Source organism: Pseudorasbora parva, chromosome 3 (genome assembly GCF_024679245.1).
Source record: "Pseudorasbora parva isolate DD20220531a chromosome 3, ASM2467924v1, whole genome shotgun sequence".
Lineage (NCBI taxonomy): Eukaryota > Metazoa > Chordata > Actinopteri > Cypriniformes > Gobionidae > Pseudorasbora > Pseudorasbora parva.
Window position 1 is genome coordinate 44,666,357 of NC_090174.1, and position 23,775 is coordinate 44,690,131.

General features: G+C 34.8%; 1 protein-coding gene across 1 annotated transcript; it reads left to right on the top strand.

Moving 5' to 3' along the window:
• The first annotated feature begins 934 nt into the window (after positions 1 to 934).
• rps6ka3a (ribosomal protein S6 kinase a, polypeptide 3a) lies at positions 935 to 23,753 on the top strand. Its single transcript, XM_067439103.1, has 22 exons — positions 935 to 1,273; positions 8,314 to 8,349; positions 12,175 to 12,291; positions 12,400 to 12,481; positions 14,466 to 14,546; positions 14,787 to 14,866; positions 15,621 to 15,727; positions 16,399 to 16,436; positions 16,595 to 16,737; positions 16,855 to 16,925; positions 16,998 to 17,086; positions 17,193 to 17,257; positions 17,713 to 17,815; positions 17,900 to 18,027; positions 18,118 to 18,243; positions 19,577 to 19,666; positions 19,755 to 19,913; positions 20,721 to 20,882; positions 21,369 to 21,445; positions 21,629 to 21,746; positions 21,839 to 21,979; positions 22,141 to 23,753. The coding sequence occupies exons 1-22, from the start codon at positions 1,211 to 1,213 to the stop codon at positions 22,261 to 22,263; spliced, it is 2,199 nt and encodes a 732-aa protein (XP_067295204.1). The 5' UTR covers positions 935 to 1,210; the 3' UTR covers positions 22,264 to 23,753.
• Positions 23,754 to 23,775: the final 22 nt, after the last annotated feature.

Consider the following 23,775-nt stretch of genomic DNA (forward strand, 5'->3'; position numbering starts at 1 on the left):
GAGGTGTTAAAACTGTCTAAAAAAGACATGTTGGGAGATATGGAGTAACAACTGATTTATGCATTTTAAGTAAGTAGTCTGCTATGCTGTTATAAAAGTCCCAGTGATCCACATGAATACAGGCCACAAGAGTTTCATCTTATCAGACTTTTATCAAAATTTAATTCTAATCAATTTATGAGTGTCATATCAATTCACATACTGCATTTTTTCTCTTTTTAGACTTTGAAGTGAATATTTCCCCTCGAGTATGAGTATACAGTTTAAACTGTGTAAAAAATTGGACCTCAGCAGCCATCCATTAGTACTCAAGGGACAATGACAAATAACTATAATATGGCATGTGAATGGGAGATGAGCTCTTTAATTTGTAGGATGAAGCTTCTTTTGCATTAAACCTACTCTATGCATAATCATTACACTAAAAATAACTATTTAGAGAAATGGGTCACAAAAAAACTAGGTTTCATAAAAAGAAAGGGTGAAAATAAAGCACAATCCTCAAATCAGCTTTATTCTCTAAGCCCTGGCACTGCGGGATGCTGTTGTGATTCCCCTCCCTCTAAAGTGTTTTTGATTGTGCACTTTATTTGTGTCACTTGTTTTTCTTATGAGGGATTGAATACATTATAACATTGTGGATGCGTCGCGGGGAAAGGAGATTTAAAAAGATTTAATGATCAAAGGATTTGGAGACAGAATGTACCATCAAAAATATATCAACCTGAACCAAGTATGCTCCAATATGATTAACACTGTTTTAAAAAAGCAGTAAAGATGAACTCTAAAGAGGCAATATGAAAAATAAAGAAGAATTAATTCATCGACCAAATTAAACTACCTGTCCTGCACAATGCGAGGGTCGTCGGTACCAGTGGGTGGCCGTGGTGTCCCTCGCTCTATGACGCGTAATGACGTATCCTCCAGCCTCGTTCTGACAGACAGGTGAACGGGGCGACGACGCCATGTTGAGCGAAAACGGAAGTGTATGCTCTGCTGTTAAAACATACTTTGAACATTTGTGACGAGGAAAAGAACATTTCAGAAGTAAAAAAACTGCCCAGGGGGCATTGTAACGGAATTCCTCTTTTATTTACGCGCCAGAAAAAGGACCGTTCTCTTTGTGGGACTCCTTTGTGCAACTTTACGCTGACTGACAGCGTCAAATCACTTCACGGGGTGATCGTAAGTTAAAGATCGGGACCTGAAGATGCCACTGGCGCAGTTTGCAGACCCTTGGCAGAAGCTGCCCGTGGGGCATATGGAGAATGAGGTTGGTTGTATTACGTTTACGACATTGAGGAGTGCTATTGTATGATATATCACGTTTAAACCGATACTTCGTGTCACAGGAATGCAAGTGTACAGTCCTACAGTCCAAGTGTATGTGTGGAGTAACTTAACGTTAGTAACGTTAGTTTACAGATTGCAAACACTGAATTCAAACAAAAAGTTTGCGTTTCAGAATTTCGCTACTTTTCTAAGTAACATAACTGAATGCAGAAAAGTGCACGATTTACTTATACGCCGACATTAAACTGCAGCAAAATATAAAAGCGATATGACGTGTGTCTTTTAAATCTTAACTTGGACATTTCATTGGACCAACGTGCCAAGTTACTGGGTAAAGCTAGAGAATGTGTAAGCCGTCGAAGCAAGACTTGACCAGACACGCACGGTGAGTGTGTGTCTGTTCGATGGACGTATAACTTACTTGCTTCGTTCTTACTTAAAATAGAAACGTTTGCCTTTTTATATGTGGTTGAAGTTTGACTCTAGTAGGCTATTGGGCAATATGCTCAGGGTGGGGAACTAACTTTTCATACACCGACTGGCAGAATGTTTCTCAAAACCAAGTGAGCTGCTTACATACCTAGAATGCAATTTTGGGCGTCATAGGCGTGCCCAAAATGCCATAAATGTGCAAATACAAGAATATAATTCTCTCATGCTGTCTTGGTAGATAGACGACCCATTAACTTTTGAGACATGGTCAGTGTGTTACTTGGATTACGAAGCAACAACCTCATAACTGAATCTGGATTCACAAATCATTTCGTTAAGAATAAAATGTTTCTTAATTTTTTTTTCCATTTTTTTTTATTTAAGAGAAACATGTAATATTTTGTATGTTAGAAAGAACACAAAAATAGAAGTTAAAGTAAGCATAACCTCCAATCTTAAACCCCTGAATGTAAGTTGTTACATTGATGGGTTTGTTGGATATGTTGATATAATACATATTACTACTTTTTTTATTTCAACTTTTAGAAAAACATGCAATGACATTTACTACTAGGGATGTGCACAAGTTATCTGAAGTGATGCCAATGGTTGATAATGTTGATTGGTCAGGATTACCGGTATGTGTGACTTTGTTGCATTTGAAAATCAATCACAACTCTACAGAAACCAGGGATGTGCACGAATAGTTGAAATATTCCTTTTGTAGTAATTAGTAAAAAAAAACAAACAAACAAACAAACACAAAAAAAACAGATTTTTTTTCTGGGATGCTCTGCTCCGCATTTCTTGCCACCAATACTTGGGATTCAGATTTGGCAGATACAGAGTGAAGTTATAAACTGTATGCCTCACTGTGTGGAAGAGACTGGGATCATTCTTTTGTGAAAGGAATCAGGTTTGACTTAAACATTTAGTTTCCTAACTTTGTAAAACAAAACTACAAACAGACACAAATGTAGGTCACCAGTGCAACAATGGTAAATAAACCAGTAGCTTCACCAGTAGACATTCCAAACAAACAGGAATCAGGCTCATTAAAAAGAGGGTGGGGGTGGGGTGAAATGCTGTTTCATGCATACTGAGCTTTTTACACTGTTAAAGACTTGGATTCCCATCCTAAACATAGACAGTTTCAAAAACTAATGTTGGACGTTTGATGGAGTATTTCTGTGTTAAAAATACTCCTTCCGGTTTCTCACAAGTTTCGGAGAGTTTTTTTCGAGTATGGGTCTACTTGACGTTAATAGACCGGAAGGTCCTTGTATGGGCCGTACGGGCTCTTCTCCCGGTAGGGTGTGCGCGCGCGTGTGACTAGAGCGACAGAGGAAATGCACGGCCGTAAACACTCTCTCAGCTGCAGATCCAGTCGTCCGTGAACACTAATGTCGGTTATAGTCTGCGCCGCGCTCCACTTCATTCCTCCACTTTGACATTAAGCGACTTCAACGCTTCAGCACAGCATTCCGGGAAGGCAGCGCTGCATTTGAACCGATTTGAACGCAGAAATGCTTCAGTCGCAACAAAGTGGATCTCCACACTCCAAGAAGTGTGTTTTTGACGGAGCCGTCCCAGCGATAAAGGTTTGGTCCTGCTTTGGAAGCAGCCGGTGAGTAAAACTGCTTTAAATGTCTGTGCTGTTGGCTATCGTCGCGTATGTAAACATCAGTAAACGACACGATCTCGTGCTTCGTCATTCAAATGCACTAACTGACTTCATTGTTGTTCTCTGTGTAACGTTACACTAGTCTGACAAGTAAAACCGTTTTGCTTGCTACTAAGGTTTGGTCGCATACAATAGTCCATAAACCGAATCATGTCCTCATAAACTGAGAGTAAAGACAAATGTTGACAGGCCACTAAATACAGTACGTACCACAGAGACGGACGTCCTGCTGTTGCTGTTTCTATTTCAGCCTCCGAATTAGATTCTGGATCATATCTATTAGCTGAGATCGATAGCCATGGGTTTCTCCACGCTTGAGGACGTCACCGCTTTGTTCGCGATCATCATTCTTTAGCTCCGCCCACACGATACGCCTCCAGGCGCTCGTTTTTTTCTGGAAAGACTCGGTACAGCCCATATTTCTTTTACAAATATATTTAAACTAAAGACTTTTTGGAGATATGAAGGATGCAATACTACTCTATAGGTACTCAAGATTGACATGAGATTGACTGAAACTGAGTGTTTCACCCCCCCTTTAATTTATGACTCATGACTTTGTCATGTATGACTCATACATTCAGGTGAAGCTAGTAAATATATTTAGATTTATATGTATACTATAAAATTAAAAGAACATACATTTTAAATGTATAGCACAACATTTTAACGAGGCACCTCATGAAATATAGTGCACGAAAACTTTATGGTTCTTTTTAATGCTTTTGTGCCTTTTGTGGGGCTTAACAATAACAGAATAGGCAAAATATTCTATTTGGATCGTCCGTCTAACTGATACCAGTACACCAAAAATGGCAGATGAATTGTTTTTTCTCAACAAGAACACGTGAAAAAAAATCTAAACAAGATGACCATTTGCTGACTAGAGTGTATATGTACGTTCTGTACAATAATAGCGCAGTCTGCTTTATTAGTCATTTTTAGCATTTACACACATTGTTTAATGTTTCAACTAAAATGAAACCTTAAGATATAATGTAAGTTTGTTGTGTATATTGCCTAATCATAAGAATCTGAATCTTGTTCAGAAATGGTGACAAATATGAAAGATATAAAAAAAGTCTTTGTCCTTAAATGTCATAAACAAGTTTTTGAATATGATAATATATATTTTTATGAGTCCAAATATTCAAATTTTCATTTTCTTCTTCTTCTTCTTCTTCTTCTTCTTCTTAGGAAAATATTTGAGAAATTTCTCACGAGTTTTAGAAGAATTGCTCTTAGGAATTTTTAAAAAACTTTTAATGAAGATTTTTGTGAATCCGTCTTTTGGAGAATGCTTCATTATGATTATATAAATTTGAGTATAGCAAAGAACACCAAGGGGACAGTTGTTTCTTATGTTAAATGTCGTCTGAGTTAATAAATAGTAACAACTATTGTCCATCTTTCTCTGTTAGGCCTCTATCCTCTGGTACTCTTTCCCTAATTAACTTCCCTTTTATCCAGGCTAATCCTGTGGTCTGAAAATAGCTGTCGACTGCTTGTTTTTAGTCCCCTGTTTGTGTGTACCTATAAATAATCACTTAGTCTGTGACTTTATGTAAACAACAATCTTATATAATTGTTATTATTTAAAAAAATCTGTTTGGATGAATGATTTAGTTACTCAGGCATAAAGGCCCTGTTCCAAATGGCACACTTCATATGCACTTAGGAGCCACGTGATCGTGACGTTCACGAGACTGTAGGGTGTCTTATGTGTCATTTTTGGGACAGTTTAAATACTGGCTTAATCAGCATTTTTGAACAAATCTCTTGAAGGAGGGATTCAATGAGGAATACTTTTTTTCAGTTGGTTTTTGCCACCTACTGTTGTACACTCATTTTAGGTTTAATAGGCATAGCCAAATTGTTGAAATTTAGGTGTAAGGTTGCGTGGGTGTTTGAATAATGCGTGGCTCAAACTACAGGAGTTTTAGGCCAATTTATGCCCGATTTTCCCCTCCTGAGATTCACAGAAAAAATATTTTCCAGGACTCGATCGGTTCCTTTGTTCGGTGCAGATTATCTGGTAATGTGAGGCATTCACAGATCAAATCTTGCACCTCCCGATCTGCTCTCACGCAAATCTGGCTCGCCCTGATCATATCAAACATGCTTGATATTTATCGGGATGACCAAGATTGTAATAATGTCAGTACTGTCACAATAGCCAATAGGAAATAAGTCTACGATGAGACGGACATTTCGAAATGGTGACCGCGAGTTGAGTTGCCGTAGTCTGCTGTAACGAGAGAGAGAGAGAGAGAGAGAGAGAGATTTCTTGCTTTTCATTTGACAGATTGCTTTTAAACTAAGCAGCGGTAAACATTCTAGCACACTAGTGTGACAGCGCTCGTGCAGGGTTCGTCTAAAATACTTAGAAATAAGAAAACAATAAATGACAGTCATCTGAACGTTCCTTCACTTTATTCTCGGTCACACACAAAATAACCAGCCTGAAAAACCCGCTACACTCCAGTACAAAAAGTGCGCATGCACCACCTTTATATGGCAAGCCCTGAGGGGAAAAATGCATTGCACACACAGCTACACACAACAAGCCCCAGAACGACAGGATCAAATAAGGTCAATAAAATTATGTCAATATTTTGCTGAAGAACTGACAATCCATGTTGAGCCCGTCTCCCGAAACCATTGTCTAATCCACACTGGTTTATTCTTATGCTTTTGTTTTTTCTCACAAAAATGATCATTATTGATACATACAGCAAGTTTTCATGTTACAGTAGGCCTATCAAGTTTGTTTTCCCGCTTACGATCTGCTGTGTAGATCACTTGACGCACTTCCTCTGGCACAATAATCTTAATAATATTTTGTAGTGTGTGATGCTCCTCGATTTTCAAATCGTGTAGTGTGAGCATGTTTAAGATCTAAGGGAAGAAAGTCTGCAAAGATTCTCCTGGAGTGTGTGCTGCAACCAGATTTTCCAATCGGATAGGATTTTAAAACTCCTGTAGTGTGAGCCAGGCATAAAGTTTGCAGTCTCTTACCATTTGAATTTGTGCAGATCTAGAGACTAAATTGTTTAAACATGTTAACATGTTGAGTTAAACATGTGGTTAACTCACTGTCTGTCCGTGGGCCGCTTGCTCAGCACTTTAAAAACAAAAACTTGAATTTAACAAACAAAAAATGCTCAATTTTTTTCTAAATTAATTTAATAAAGAAACTAAACAAAACGAATTATAACTATTTTATCATTAAAAACAAAACTGACCTATTTTAGTGGCTGTAACAGTGTGAATTATCGGATAAAAAAAAAAAAAGCATGAACACTGGCTCTCTCTCGGTCGTATCTGAGATAAATCCTCAACAACACTATCATCATCCCTAACGTTATTGAACTAATGACATTCTAATCAGCTAAAACGCACACACTGGTTACTTTTCTTCCTGAACAAGCGCGCACCCGAGTGTTGCTCACACACTTTGTACACTTGCGTGGCGTACACCGGTTATGGTAACTTGGGTCAAATCACATCAAATAATGTTTCAGCATGTTACAATAATTATATGGGTTGAGTTAATATAGCCTTTTCCCTAATGAATTAAACAGTTTGTTATTATACTGAATGAGAGTGTGTAATGGCCTCTCTCTGTCTGTTTATGTGTGCATTCGGGGGAGGAGTTGCGATTTTCGAATAATTCTCATCGATCTTCGAATATTATTTTTGCTTAAAATGCCCATCCCTAGTCCAAACATGTTCATTGTCAGGCAGAACTGACGGAGACGTGAGGACTTTTCATATGTCAACAGCCATGGTTGAGGTTTATTATAATCGGATACCACAACAATTTATTTCAAAATCATTCGTTTGTTCGGCCCATTTCAAGCAAGCTTCGCTCAGTGTCTTAAACTGAAGAAAGTGGCAACTGTATTCCTGCAAGCAGTAAGTTGTGATTTATCCACTTATTGACTGTTTAAACAATTTCTGATTAAATTGAAAGTTTCTTAGAGACAGCATTGTCTAGATGATGCAAGATGCTAGTACGGTAACAACAGGAAACTCCAAGTACCATACAAAACTAAATAGTGTGTCTAATGACGAAAGTTAATATTAATTTGTATTACAAAATACAACCGTAGATACCGTTCACGCGGTCCTTCTAGCAAACGTCACCTTTTCCAACATATAAGTTAAAACGACAGTCATTTGACAAGGCTATTCATTTTGTAAAAATATTAAAGTTATATTATATTTTTGAGAACTGAAGTAAGCCTATGATATTTTTGCATACTTGTATTTAAGAGTACATCACATTGTGACTAACGTTATATAAATGCAATATCGTTGACGAAAAAAGACAAGTCTAAAATGTAGACTGAATGACACTTTAAGCAGAACATCTCAAATGGAGATTGCTGAAATGCAGCTTACTTGTTTATTGGGGTTTTCAGATCATCCGCGTGCGAGAGAGAGCTCGCATGAATATGGTTGCCAGATTGGACATTTTAGGTAAAACACCGGATAGTATACGTGTTCTTTTCACAAAAGCTCTGTTTGGGGGATTTTAAATTACTGAAATCTGGCAACCGCAGGCTCTTTCTCTGTCAGGATGGTCAGGACTCACGAGCTGAACAGCTGAGCTGTGCTGTGAGCTGCTGAAATAAGCCAATCAGAGCAGAGCTCAACATTAATATTCATGACTCTTCCAAATAAGGCAAAAACATGACAAAGTATTACATCCTAGGGACAATTTATAGGATTGTAAATGGACCTGTAAAAATGTATCAGGACAATTTTTGCCCTTAAATAAGCCACATACCCTCTATGTAGATATCAGAGAACAATTTAACATATTCATTCTAGGGGACCTTTAAAAACATGATTTTATTGGTTATCTATATTTTTATCTATATTTTCCTGTTTTGTAGGAAGACTCCATGGTTGATGATGATGCTCTTGTTCAAGTAAGTTCAACACCTATGTAAATGTGTGTGTTTTATGTAAACATGTTATGTGTGTGTGTGTGTGTGTGTGTGTGTGTGTGTGTGTGTGTGTGTGTGTGTGTGTGTGTGTGTGTGTGTGTGTGTGTGTGTCATATATTAGACATAATGTCTGTCAAACTGAATAGATTATGTTGTCAGATTACAGCAGTTGAACTTTGGTTCATCACAGTTTATCAGACAAGCTCTTCGTTCACAGCTTGATGAGTATTTGATCTACTGTAATGTCCCACTGTCTTTCAATTCAAAGAGGAGTTTCCTATGTAAGCTAGTTGGCTTTTAACATCACATTTCCTGTCTCAGAGGACAGCCTGGTTTTATTGGTTTCCTGTTGGATGAGTGACATGGCAAGCAGCCAGTAGGAGAAGAGGATGTTCAGCATTCTCTTCAAGCTGAGCTTCATTTTCCACTAACCCAGCAGAAACTGAAAGCTGTCAGATATCATTTGATGCAGCTGATTGTGTGTTCCCTTATAACCTTTACACTGCAGTTTGTTTTTTTTGTTTTTTTAAGTTTAAAAACAAACAATGCTTACCAAAACTGCATTTAATGGATCAATATAGAAGTAAAACAATAATATTGTGGAAAAATGTATTAAAATTACGCACAAAAAACCTTTCTACTTTGGTATATTTAAAAATGTAATTTATACCTGTGATTGTAAAGCTGAAAATTTAGCAGCAATTACTCCAGTCTTCAGTGTCATACGATCCACTGGTGCTCAGGAAATATTTCGTATTATTACTATTGAAAACTGTTGTGCTGTTTAACGTTTTGTATGGAAACCGTGATACATTTTTGATGGATGGAAAGAACATTTTTTTTTTTTTTTAGTAATGTTAAAAACTTTTGAACAATTGAATTTGTCTTTGCTGATTTAAAAATATTGATTTCTTAAAAAAAACATGTGACACCAAGCTTTTGAACAGTAGTGTATATTTAGGCCTTTCCCATTGTATGTGTGCGTGTATGTGGGAAGGAGGATTGTTGAGACATGGTGTGTGTAACACCCACGCTCACTTCCTGTTCCTGTCGTGAGGTGCCCCTCAGTCATCGTCGTCGGTCACACTTCAGTTAAAGTCTGTTCTGAGATCTGCGATCACTTCCTTGGGCTTTTCCTTTTTCTTATATCACGTTCCCTCAGTCATCTCATCTGCTCTGAAGCTTCTAGAATTAAAATGAATATTAATATTTAATACAATTTAAAAAATGAATAAATTCAGGTTAATTTATTTTATGCAAATCCTTTGTTGTGGTTTTGGTATGGGAACCTTAAAACAGAGAAATTCAATTAAAAACACAGAACAAACATTCATTTCTGCATCATATACAATGACTCATTACATCTAAATAATGAATTAATGTGTCTTTACACAGCTAAGTTAAGGCTTCTCTGTGCCTGCTTAAATTCAGTGTGAAGATGCAATGACACACAAAAACCAGACTAAATGATGCCTGCTCTGCCAAAGTATACAGTTGTAATTGCTGTCTAAATGCATATGTCACTAGGCAGTATGAAACAGTCTAAATATACCTGATTGCCACACCAGAAGTGCTTCTGTGCCAGTGTAAATTTTGCATAAAAGATTTTTTGGCTATTTTGTATTTCTTGTCCTGTATACAGATTGGCCATTACAATCTTTCAGCCATGTTAAAATGCATGATGTATTAACAGCTATTAACACTTTGTGTTATTGTCGACATGTCAGTTACTATATAATTTAGCACCTAATGAATTTTCTTCATAAAACATCTTTATTTGAATTGTTAAAACATCCGTATCCTTGTTTATTAAAGAAATGACACATTCTTTTAACTATTGTCATGTAGAACTGCTAGTGAAAGCAGGTCAGGAGGGAAGTGTGGATTATGAAGTATGTGGTCTCCCAGAAAACATGGTAACGGCAATCAAAGTAACAAGGCTTTTTTTTGTTAAAGATATTTGCTCTCAAATTCGTTGTGCACAAGAATACTTTGTGCATACACAAAGCGACTTAAATTTTGCAAGTGCTGTTTTACACATTCACATGCTTATTTCCCATCCCTTTATTTTTGTCGTTTTTGACCTCTATGGTGGATATTGATGTCTGTGGTCTTTTTTCCACCATCAATAGATTATCAGATATCACCCACCATTCAGTCTCATTCATGTTGGCAGAATGGCGTGTGGCATTTATTGATGAAAATCTCTGTGGATGACTAGATTATAATCATTACCACCCTGCTCTCAAGTGTATGTTAAGAATAAGAGAGAGCAGGAGGGAAAGAAAAATGAGATATGATGTAAAGTGCTTTATTAATAAATTATTATTATTATTATTATTATTATTATTATTATTATTATTGTATGCCGTGTAGTACTCTCAGCTCTAACCGATTTTACCAGGAATTAGCATTTTAGTGTAAGGCTGTCAGGATTTCTTGATTAAATTAGGTTACATGATTTTTACAAATCCTTGATTGCAATTTACCCATGGGCCATGTTGCATAACTAGCAAAACACAAAGTGGTACAATCCACAGACGAGAATCCATGAACTGCATTATTAAACCGTTTCATTATGGCTGCACGGTGTATAAAATTATAGCATTGTGCTATTGTGAATTCACAAAAGCTGTTATTCAGTTGAATAAATATATGCCCTGCAGGTTTATATGCTCTTTAATTATTTATATGCGTGTAGGTTACGTGCGTCCGTTCACAGTAAATGCTGCTCCTCTTGAACTGTTATGATTTACTTTGAGGTTGCATGTTTTTATGTCCACATATTCTTGTTTTAGATATTGCAGTGGCTGTAGCATTTCTATTTAAAAGAAGTAGCCAAATATTAAAGATTAAGTGGACATTTGAAATAAATGTAATTTGGCCAATATTAAACAAGGATTTGATCTGTTCTAAAGCTTTATTACCCTAGGCCCTTGGTGGCATCCCTGCATGCATTTGTTATAATGCATAATGTACATAAGATGATTGTTTAAATAAATGTATTTTAACAGTGTTGTTCTATAAAACACATGATAAATTGCTTTTGATACTTTATTTGAAACAAACATTATTGCCTCATTGGTATTATTATATGTATTTTAAGTCATCTTAAAGGCTTAGGTATTTGCTTAGGTCTATTTTTATTATCACAAAAAAATCGTGATTAATCGTCAGAATAATAAGCAGATTACTCGATTACCAAAATAATAATTAGTGACACCCTTAGTCCAGAGTGGGATAATTCTGACATAGCACTCTCCTCTGTCTCTGAAGAACAGTTCTCCCTATCCTGATCTCTTCTTCTGCTCATTCAGTCAGTTATTTGTTCATTTTGTCAGATGGGCCAGGTTTGAACCCCTTACTGCTTGTTTGCGGTGTTTATTCTTTTTCTCCTCCCATAGGCTTTGGCACACTGCTCCACTGCAGAGACACCAGCCATCCAGGCTTCTCTTTAACATTCTCTCATAGTGTGTGTGTGTGTGTCTGTGTGTCTGTGTGTGTGTCTGTGTGTGTGTCTGTGTGTGTGTCTGTGTGTGTGCCTGTGTGTGTGTCTGTGTGTGTGTTTACTTGCTTGCTTGCCTGACCCTCAGTCATTTTGGGCATGACTTTGTATTGATGTTTTGAAGTGTTGTTGGTGTGCCCTTACATTTGAATTTAATATTGTTTTTTTTTTTTTTAAGTTACACTGCTGTGTTACATACTATGTTTCTAACAGTACAGAACAAGATAATTGATCGGTGTGTGTTTAGTGTTGAATTGCATGTTTTGTGGTTTGCTCAAGTGTGCTCATATGTCATGTTTCAGGATGAGGGCTCTGTCAAGGAAATCAGCATCACTCACCACGTCAAGGAGGGTTCAGAGAAAGCGGACACACGACAGTTTGAGCTCTGCAAGGTTCTGGGCCAGGGCTCTTTTGGCAAGGTCAGGTGAACTGCACATATATGATTAAAACGACTGAAAATGATTTGTGTTTGTATTTATAAGCATTGCTTTGATGGTTTCAGTTAATAATGGTCTGTGTTTGTGCAGGTTTTCCTTGTCAAGAAGATAACTGGGCCAGATGCAGGACAGCTCTATGCTATGAAAGTACTAAAGAAAGCTACTCTGAAAGGTGTGTGTTTTGTATGTTAGGTCTGGGCAATATGACCGTATCATTGTATACCATACAATGTACCAGTCCTCTGCTAACTGACTGTTATAACACACATTGTGATTCATTGCTGATACATTCTTAATTACACATCTTTAATCGATTTTTATTTTATTTTTTATTTCTAAGTTAATGTTGCCATAAATGTATGCAATATATTATTATTTTCAGATGAAAATATGAAACCGTATCCTATATATAAATTCGGAATAGTAGAGATATCTCCCATTTTAAAAATAATATCAAGTAGACCTATTTTGGTCTGCAGTCTAATAAGTTTTTCACAAAAATCAAATAAAATGGTAACTGTAGTGTCAATGCTCAGTTGGGGACACTAAAATTATGGTCAAAGTTATTCAACTAATTATACAAATAAAATTTATGAATTAGGTTTTAATTAATTCTATAAACTATAATACAAATCTGCCAACATTGTCGCTATATGATAAACTAAAATAAGCTGATAACATCACTGTTTTCTCCAGAAGGACTGTACAGCCAAATCTAATTTTGCTGCAATACTGTCCTGTTTGACACTGTGAAGCTGCTTTGACACAATTGTGATTGAAAAAACACAATATAAATAAAGTTAATTGATTTATTGAATTTATTTTTACGAAAATAAAAGCTTTGATTACCTTTTTTTCCATGACTAAGATGAGACAAAGACAAAAAGACACTGTCATCGACATCATTAAACGATAACTGTGACTATATCAACATGCAATATTGTTGACGAAAAAAGCTCTCTCTTCCGCGGATGATCTGAAAACACCAATAAACAAGTAAACTGCATTTCAGCGATCTCCATTTGAGATTTTCAGCTTAAATTAAAGTGTCTGGGTTCTGTCACAACTCGCTTGTGCTGATTGTGTGACTAAATCTTCCATCAAACCTTGAGCTTTAATAAATCCAAGCATGAATCTCTTGTCTTTGCGATTGTGTTTGCTGAATAACTGCACTTTGCCACCTTTGTGTGACAATACAAAGTCTTTTTTGGTGTTGTTTTAATAGAAAAACAAAGTAATTGGGAATTTTACTGTTATAAGTTTTTAGAGAAATTTCTTATTTTACCAGTAGGCCTATATGAAAAATTGTCATTAAACTAGATGAGGTAAAAAAAAACAAAAAAACATGAGTATAGCTCAACATTCTTTTTATTTGTGCTTATAGGTGACAGTGCAACAATTCTGGTAAAATGTAAAAATAATCAAATGACAACAATCGTTGTAAATATAATTTTGAGTAAAATAATCTGTATTATCAATAGGAGTATGACGAAAAGGACAACATTTTCTTTGAAGAAAACTAGACTAAAATGATCAGACATTTAGTCGACTAAAACTTGATTAGTGTGACAAAAGCAGGACTAGGTTGACTAAATATGATAACTAAAAATCTAATTTGACTAAGACTAAATTTAAAAAATTAACACTAGGTAACCATAATTGCTAGCCTGACAAGCCAGACCCACATCAAGATGTTTGGTCTGGAAACTCACCATTGACAGGGCTCAATCCGAGTTTAAGTTTAAAAACAGTGCTACAAGTTATAATTAACTAAATTAAACTTATCATGAAATGTGTCTACTTTTAGACAATAAAGCCAAAAAGAAAGAGAAAACATTGGACTTTATGAAAAAATAGAAAAAGACACATTTCTATGTGACATCAACATGCATTTATTATTCTTACAATCACCAATTTGGGTTCTGTGTTCTGTTCAGTTGTATTCAACAATTCTCATTATGAAAAGGAGTTAACTTCTCTGGTAGACGATATAATCAGATATCGCAATATTTTTAAAGGTGATTTATCAATCAAATATTTTTTACAAATCTCCCAGCTCTAATGTATGTTGCTTTATGTTATTGAACACATACACACGAAAAAGGAAGTTTAAGTTATAATCTAATGTTTGTTTATATTTGGGTGTGTGATTACAGTACGAGATCGAATGCGTACAAAGATGGAGAGGGACATCCTAGTTGAGGTTAACCATCCTTTTATTGTTAAACTGCACTATGGTGAGTTATTGACATCCAGTATCAACATCCCATGAGATTTTTATGCTTCATGGTTGTGCATTTCTGTTGAACTTGAATTGAACTTGCAGTACATCATATCTTGTTATCTGGATTACTTTAAATTCTTAAATAAATAGTTTTTTTATGTTTTCATTGCCTAGCCCAGGGAACTATAAGAATGTACAAAGAACATTTTTAGTACCCTTGTAACAGATCTTAACTTTAATTTTTATTCCTCAGCATTTCAGACAGAAGGCAAACTCTATCTGATTCTGGATTTCCTCCGAGGAGGAGATCTCTTCACTCGCCTGTCCAAAGAGGTGAATTCGTACAGATATATTTAACATGCAATCTACCTTTTGTTTTTGGTACAAGTTTTTATTTTTATTTTTAATGTTTTTGAAATAATTATCTTGCACTTACCTCGGCTGCATTAATTTGATCAAAAATTCTGTAAAAAGAATAATATTATGAAATAGAATACCGTTATTTTTGTTTAAATGTAATAATATTTTAATAATTTTAAAAATGTAATTTATTTCTGTCAGCAGCCATTGCTCCAGTCTTCAGTGTCACATGATCGTTCAGAAATCATTCTTTTCAAAATCATTTGCTGATTTGAATAGAAAGAAATTTTAAATGCTAAGTTTTTTTTTTAAACCAATTTTGCAACAATGTAAAAGTTTTTACTGTGACATTTAATCATTTTAATGCATCTTTGCTGTATGCAAGTATTAATATCTTTTAACAAATAAATTCTAGGATTCTTACATTTTTGTGTAGATTTAGTGAGATTTAGATTTTTTTAAGCACCTTTAAAAACACAAACATAGCTTTTATTTGTTGTTTTAGTGAATCTTTTTTCACTTGTTTTGTTTCTGTTTTTTTGTCATGAATATAGACGTTGTAGTTGGTGTGGTGCTAAATTAAAAACATTTGAACAGTCGTGTACGTTTATCTCATTTTAATGTGAACAAGCATTTTAAAATGATTAAGAATTTAAAAAATGTTTAAATGAATATTAGTATAGATTAAGTTCTGCTAATCCTTCTACTGGTCTTTTGTCTTTTTTAGGTGATGTTTACAGAGGAGGATGTTAAGTTCTACCTTGCGGAGCTGGCTTTGGCTTTGAACCATTTACATGGACTGGGAATCATCTACAGAGATCTCAAACCAGAGAAGTGTGTTTCTCACCCACATACTACATAAAAATGTGATGTTAGGGCTGTCGCTGTAAAGAAATTTACCTTGCTGTGATTTTGAGTGGCTTGATATTGTCGCCATTTAATACTAATTATTATTATTTTACTATATAAATAAGCTTGTTGGGATATTATTATTTTTTATTACAGTTCTGATTCTCTTATATTACTGTACTAGAGGCTTTCCAAAAGTGCTATTTCAGAAGTATCAGGCACATCTGGCATGTCTCTTTGCGAGCTAGACAGGCTGTCAGTCAGTGCAGTTACTTGTTACAGCAATAGGTGGCGGCAAGGTGCTGTCTTTGTGAGTCATTAATAAACCGTTCATAATACGCTTAAAAACTCTGATTAATTTATTAATTAAACAAGGTTTTTGAGTGCCACTTTACAAAGAGGAATTGACAATCGTGCGATAAGTCGATATATTGATTATCGCGGCAGGCCTATGCGAGGTCACAGCTCAAAGTACAACAGGAAACTACATTTACTGAAACATTTTAACAATAACTATATACAGAAGATATTACAATGGTTATAATAACACTGACAAAGCCAATGCATTGCACAGTGAAGTTGCTTTGAAACAAACTACATTGTAAAAAGCACTAAATAATAAAGGTGACTTGAAACCAAATTTTGATCTCTTACAGTATTCTTCTGGATAATGATGGACACATCAAACTTACAGGTATGTGCGTTTTATCACTGCATAATGATAAGGGCTTATATTGGTATAAAATAATATTGAATTAACTTGGGTCATAGATATGAGAATTTTGTGAGCATCTCACAATGATAAATGTGACGGTATGTATTAGATTTGTTGTCTATTTGTGTGTTACTTAGACTTTGGATTGAGTAAAGAGTCCATTGACCATGAGAACAAGGCATATTCGTTTTGCGGTACGGTGGAGTATATGGCTCCAGAGGTTGTCAACCGCAGAGGTCACACCCACAGTGCTGATTGGTGGTCCTATGGCGTGTTAATGGTGAGAGGGGCGGGGTTATGCTGAAATTATACTTTGGTGTATCATTGCAGGATATTAATAGCAATTACACTATTTGTATATCAGTGCAGTGATTATTGGGTATTTCTACTTCCTTAGTTTGAAATGCTGACTGGAACGCTTCCATTCCAAGGGAAAGACCGCAAGGAAACCATGACAATGATCTTAAAGTGAGTCTTATTTTTTCATTATTGATTTACATAACTGAGTCTTTGCTCTGACATTGTTTTTTGTGCCTTAAGGGCTAAGCTAGGAATGCCTCAGTTTCTCAGTTCCGAGGCTCAGTCTCTGCTCCGCAATCTGTTCAAGAGGAATCCTGGCAACCGCTTAGGTGAAAAAGATCATTTTAACCTAGTTTCAGGGAACAGGTTGTTCATGCTGAGTAAGTCTGGTGAATGTTTCAGTCTGTTTATTGAATGTTGGGGTTGAAATTTCAGGAGCTGGGCCTGATGGAGTAGAAGAGATCAAAAGACATCCATTCTTCACCACAATTGACTGGAATGTAAGTTTTTGTCTGAGAAGATATAAGCCCCAAAATAATAATTGACCAAATAAGGTATAGAGAGATTTTATTTATCAGTAAAGTGTTTTTTTTATATGTATCAGTATCTGTCAATATTGGTTAATATCATCAAATATTAGACATTTAATTGAGCATTTCTGTTTTCTTTAATATTTTTCTTAATTATTTTTTCTTAAAATGTTTTACATTAAGTTTAGGTGAGCATTAGATAACAGAAAAACCAGTTTAAACGCACAAGTAATTTAATAAATTAAACATAATCTTTAGTAATTCTGAGAGTGAATAGTTTTTATACTGTAAATTTAATATTGATATTTCAATGCCTGAATTGACTTGTACCATTTAAAACAATGTGGAATTAATGATTGACTTATCAGTATCAGCCAGAAATGTGATATCAATACATTCTTCCTTAGTATTTGTTTTCCCTCTAGAAATTATTCAGAAAGGAAGTGCCTCCTCCCTTTAAGCCAGCCATCCAGAGGCCAGACGATACATTCTACTTTGACTCAGAGTTCACTGCCAAAACCCCAAGAGGTAAGCTATGCAAACTTTCCCTTTTCTAGCAGTAGATGCATTTCTAGGCACAACAATTGGATGGTAAATTTTGTTTGGTCCCAGACTCTCCTGGTGTCCCTCCAAGTGCCAATGCTCATCAGCTCTTCAGAGGGTTTAGCTTTGTTGCTACGGGAGTAGAAGAGGAGAGTCAGCCCATTCAGAGCAACATCAACTTGAGCGGCATACTGCAGGTATACTCTCATCACTCGCATGCCCCTCCTTTCAAACCCCTTTAACATCTGTACACGTGGGAATAATGTGCATGTGTGGATGTTATACAGCAACCCCACCGGAGCAATCTTCAGTTCACGGATGTATATGATGTTAAAGAAGACATTGGTGTGGGCTCCTATTCCATCTGCAAACGCTGTGTGCACAAGAGCTCAGCCATGGACTATGCAGTTAAGGTAACCACATACCTCTTTGTCTGTTTTATTGGTGTTTATGGTTCTTACAGTTTTATAGACAGATGTACTGGCACTTCTGATTGGTTTGTCACTTTAAGAAGAAGTTTAATCCTTTTTTTGGGGTCAGTAAGAATTTTTATTTGATAAAAGTCTGTTTTCACAGTTGTTTTTACAGTTGATATTGTGAATATTATTACAACTCAAAAGTCAAAATTGCTTTTCTATATATATATATATATATATATATATATATATATATATATATATATATATATATATAAAGCAATTTTGACTTTTGAAATAGTATAAAGTATACTGTTACTAGTATACTATATTATACTATTACTAGTGTGTGTGTGTGTGTGTGTGTGTGTGTGTATATATATATATATATATATATATATATATATATATATATATATATATATATATACAGACTGTCAGTATTAAACGATTTAGAAAGAAAGTCTTTGTGAACTTGAATCAGAACACATCAGAAAATCACTGCTACACATCAGAAATCACTGATCCCAGATCAGGCATTAATGAACACTGTTATTGACTGTTTGCGGTGGTGCTGTCAAATCCATATGGTAAAGCCTGTGCTGCTAAAAAACGCAACTGATAAACTGAATCCATTCTCGACTAATTCTGTAGGCATGGAAAGCAGAGAAAGGGGAGCTTACCTCCCCTATGACGTCATTACAGGAGAATTTAAGATCAGCTCGTGTAAGCTCTCATTTTCTCAAAGGCAGAGAAAGACAGCCTGAACACGGTTTACACCGATCAAAATTTCTAGCCACTTGGGTACAATATTCAGGCTAGGTGAACTCATAATGTTGAAAAACCTCATAAAATGAAAATGTCATGCCATGGGACCTTTTAACGCAATACTAATATTGTCTTAATATTAGTATTACAATAATGAAAATATGACATGTTTTGGTGATTTTATCATTTAAAATGTATTAAATTATGAGCTCAAGATTGTATTACGTTTTGAGAAAATTATTACATTATGAACAATTTTATTACATTAATAATGTAATGCTTATTATAATATGTGCAGTTATTACATTATAAGTTGTTGTACCATGACACATTTTTTTTTGGATTCTTTGAAAAAGTTCAATAGAGCAGCATGTGTTTGAAATATATTTATTTGTAACAATTTAAACATCTTTACTTTTATAATTTAATCCATTTTGGCTTAATTTGAAAATATGAATTTAATTCAAATACATTTTTACTGACACAATTATAGTCAGTGTATAGTTCAGATTTTTCTGTTTGTACTAGATATTTCTCATTTGTTGGATTGATTGGGTTGCAGATTATCAATAAGGAGAGGAGAGATCCAGCAGAGGAGGTTGAGATTCTGCGGCGATATGGACAACATCCCAACATTATTACTCTGAAGGACGTGAGTGGCATTTGTTTGTCTGCCTGTCTTAGAACTCAAATATCCCAGGTGTTGTCTGCTGTTATTCTGAGTCTGTGTGGGGTTATAGGTATTCGATGATGGGCGATCAGTGTACCTGGTCACAGAGTTGATGAAAGGTGGAGAACTATTGGATAAAATTCTCAGACAAAAGTTTTTCTCTGAGAGAGAAGCCAGCGCTGTTCTTCACACCATTACAAAGACTGTTGAATATCTACATGCCCAAGGGGTAAAAAAATTCACACACACCAAATATTACTGATAATATTTAATGTGTCCAGAATAAAAAAATAAAAAAATCAGCATACACTATTACTTGTGCAACACATTGAAACTTATACCTATATATTTATATATAGGTAATGTACATCTCATGTAATATACCCTCAAAAATGTGGAAACATTCACATTTTTTTATTTATTGTTTTTGAAAGAAGTATCTTATGCTAACCAATGCATTATTATTATTATTATTATTATTCTGAAAGTATAATAATAATGATTATTATTATCATTATTATTAATTATTATAAAGTATGCTGAGAACAGTTTTGCTGCTTAACATTTTTGTTTTAAATTGAAATATTACTTTTTTAGTATATATATATATATATATATATATATATATATATATATATATATATATATATATATATATATATATATATATATATATATATATATATATTTGTATTTAGTATATATATTCATAATTAAAAATAATTAATGTATTAAAAATGTTTAATGTTTTGGAACGTTTGACAGGTAGTGGATATTTTCTATGTATATATCCATTGTTCTTTTTTGTTTATTTTTATTTGTTCAGTTGTATTTATAATATGTATAAATACATTTATTTATTTAAATGAATATTATATACTTATTATGAGTTATTAGGGTTATAATCCAAAGAAGACACTTTGCTTATCAAAATGTATTATATGCATTTTTCATTTAAAAAAAGCATTTATTTATCTAAATAAATATTTTACGTTTATATATTTTTATGGTTAATATATTGGCACTTTGGTTGCAGGTAGTACACAGAGACCTAAAGCCCAGCAATATATTGTATGTGGATGAATCGGGCAACCCAGAATCGATCAGGATCTGTGATTTTGGTTTTGCCAAACAACTTAGAGCAGAAAACGGGCTGCTGATGACACCATGCTACACTGCTAACTTTGTTGCTCCAGAGGTACCTGTTTTTTATTACTGCTTTTTTTTTTTTTTTTTTTTTTTTTGAGTGATTGGTTTATTTAATCGTTGGAATATTGTTGGAATAAATAAACAAAGAACAAATAAACAAACTGCAAATGATAGCATGATAGAATAAAGAGACAAGTAAAATAAACACTGCGTTAAGTTTTTCAGGTCGGTCTTACAATAGTATTCAGGTAACAAATACAACAGAAATTAAATAAAGTAATCAAATGTCAAATAACACTTGATATTCTTTATTGTAAAAACAATTCAATTCGCCGTCAGAGAGAAGAGAGCGAGAACGTGCAGCTGGTATTGGTATCGATACTACAGAAAAGGAGTATTGGCACCATTTTAAATATTTTTGTATCAACATGTATCGAATTTCTATATTTTTGACAACACTAATTATATTATTAGGTTGCAGGTTATTTTCTATAATCATAATGTATCATTGTTTATGTGTGTGTTATCTGCTCAGGTCCTGAAGAAGCAAGGCTATGATGCCGCTTGTGATATATGGAGTCTGGGAGTTCTCCTTTATACCATGCTTACAGGGTACATTAACTTGCTGTTAAAGTCCAGTTTCCAAGAATTTTTATCCTGCATTTATTTATTTATTTATTTATTTATTTATTTAATACTCCAAAGGTTGCAAATCTTCTAAGAAAATTGATGATTTAGCATGATTTAGTTCAAATACAACATTCATGTCAGTTTCAAAACTTGGCTGTCCCTCAGGTTCACTCCATTTGCTAATGGGCCCGAAGATACACCAGAAGAGATTCTGGCTCGGATTGGGAGTGGGAAATTTTCCCTGACTGGTGGATACTGGAATTCTGTATCATTTGAAGCAAAGGTTGCAGGCTCTTCTGTTGTTTAACACACTTCTTAGCACAATGTATATGTTCTATCTGTTTGATCTTTATCTTTAAACTTCTTTGTTGACAGGACCTGGTATCAAAGATGCTTCATGTTGACCCTCATAAGAGATTGACCGCTGCTCAGGTTATTCGTCACTCTTGGATAATTAACAAGGACCAGCTACCCAAATACCAACTCAACCGCCAGGACGCCCCTCATCTAGTGAAGGTTTGCATTGTGATAATAGATTCAAATGTGAAACTAACAATTCAGAAATGTAATTATAGTTTTGCTGTCAGCCCAACAGTCTTATTATTATTCTTGCATTAAAATATTGAATGCTTATGTTTGACTTTATATACTTATGAATATTTTACCTTTTATCTCAGGGAGCGATGGCAGCCACCTATTCAGCCCTAAACAGAAATGTTTCTCCTGTACTGGAGCCGGTGGGTTGCTCCACACTTGCTCAGCGTCGCGGTGCCAAAAAGCTGACCTCTACCGCCCTGTGACCATTCAGCTCTAACCCCAAACTACAAATGGCACATACGTTTGTGAGATATCTGGCGATTCTAGCTGTCATGTAATGGCAGTCCAAAAAACAACAACTTTTTTTGAGTTCTTGTCATTCATGATTGCTGCATCACCATGTAGAATATTATACAACTTTCTTAGCAGTATGTAAATTCATGTCCAATTGTTTTATGAAAATGCTCTAGAAATTTACTTCATATGGAATTATATATGAATATAAAAATATTTCTGTTCAGTCTGTGTGGAGAGGATCATGTATGATTTTAAGAGACTGTGATACAGTCTGTATTATGGTGGCGATTTCATGTCTAGAGACTGCATGGAACCGTACTATTGCTAGAATCACCAGTCATAGCTCTTCAAGACAGACCTCACATGCTGAAATGGCTTGCTCAAGCTTTTCTTTTTAAGAGAAAGCGCTATCAGTTAGTGATGCCACTATATGCAACTTCACATGGTGTTTAAACATGCAGTGTTGAGACCATTTGTGTGAAATCAAAGAAAACTATGCAAGTAAACTTATAATCCTTATTGTATGTCCCTAGAAACGTAGAGTGATTGTCACAAACCAAGTATTTCGTGTTAATACAGTGTTTTAATTGGGCAAAGTGGTCCAAAAAATCCTTTGTCATGCACATGTGTCTTAAAGGGCATTTGATTTACAACAAAAAAAAGGCAATCATATTGTGACCTCGTTCTTGGAATCGTTTTTCCACTCCAAAAGACCAATATTTTTCATGTAAGAGCTCATCAGAACTAATATTATGAGACAACTTGTTTTCTGTATCTTTCATAATGGATCTGGTAAAATTGTGTAGAACCTGACTTTGGGTGGTTATATTAGGGCAGGTTTTTTTTCCACTGGGAATGACCAATATACTGCTGTCTTACTCTAAGTGATTCATAACACTCCTTTTTTTGTATTTCTTGGTTTATTCTCTCCATGGAAATAAAGGGAAAACATGCAGGCTGTATCAACCAAGATAGCTCCAATTTTTTAATCAGAATTTAAAGACTATTCAGAATGTATTATTTTTTATACCTGTTGATCTATTCTCTATGTTTATGTATGTTTGTATGTGAGGCCACATGTTTAGGGAGACTCAGGCCCACAGGTGGTGTCCTTGTACTGGAATTAATTTACATGAATTGCTAATCTTTTTTTTATTGTTGCTGCTGTATTTTAATAATCACAGTGCAAATGAGAAATGTCCTTATGATCTCCACTGGCCTCTATTGTATAACACAGGCCATATATATTTTGTCAGCACATTTGTGCATGGGAGACCAGGTTTGTATTCATGTATTAAAATGATCAAGTTTAAACAAAATAAATCAATCTTGCAATTTTATGTTTTTCTTTGAATGACTCAACAGCATTGAACGTAGAAAATATATTGTCCTAAATCAACGCGTTTCTCTTTAGTGATCTCTTTAAGGTTATAAATAAAGTTTTGTTGGAAAAGCAGACTTTGCGCAGTCGTAGGATT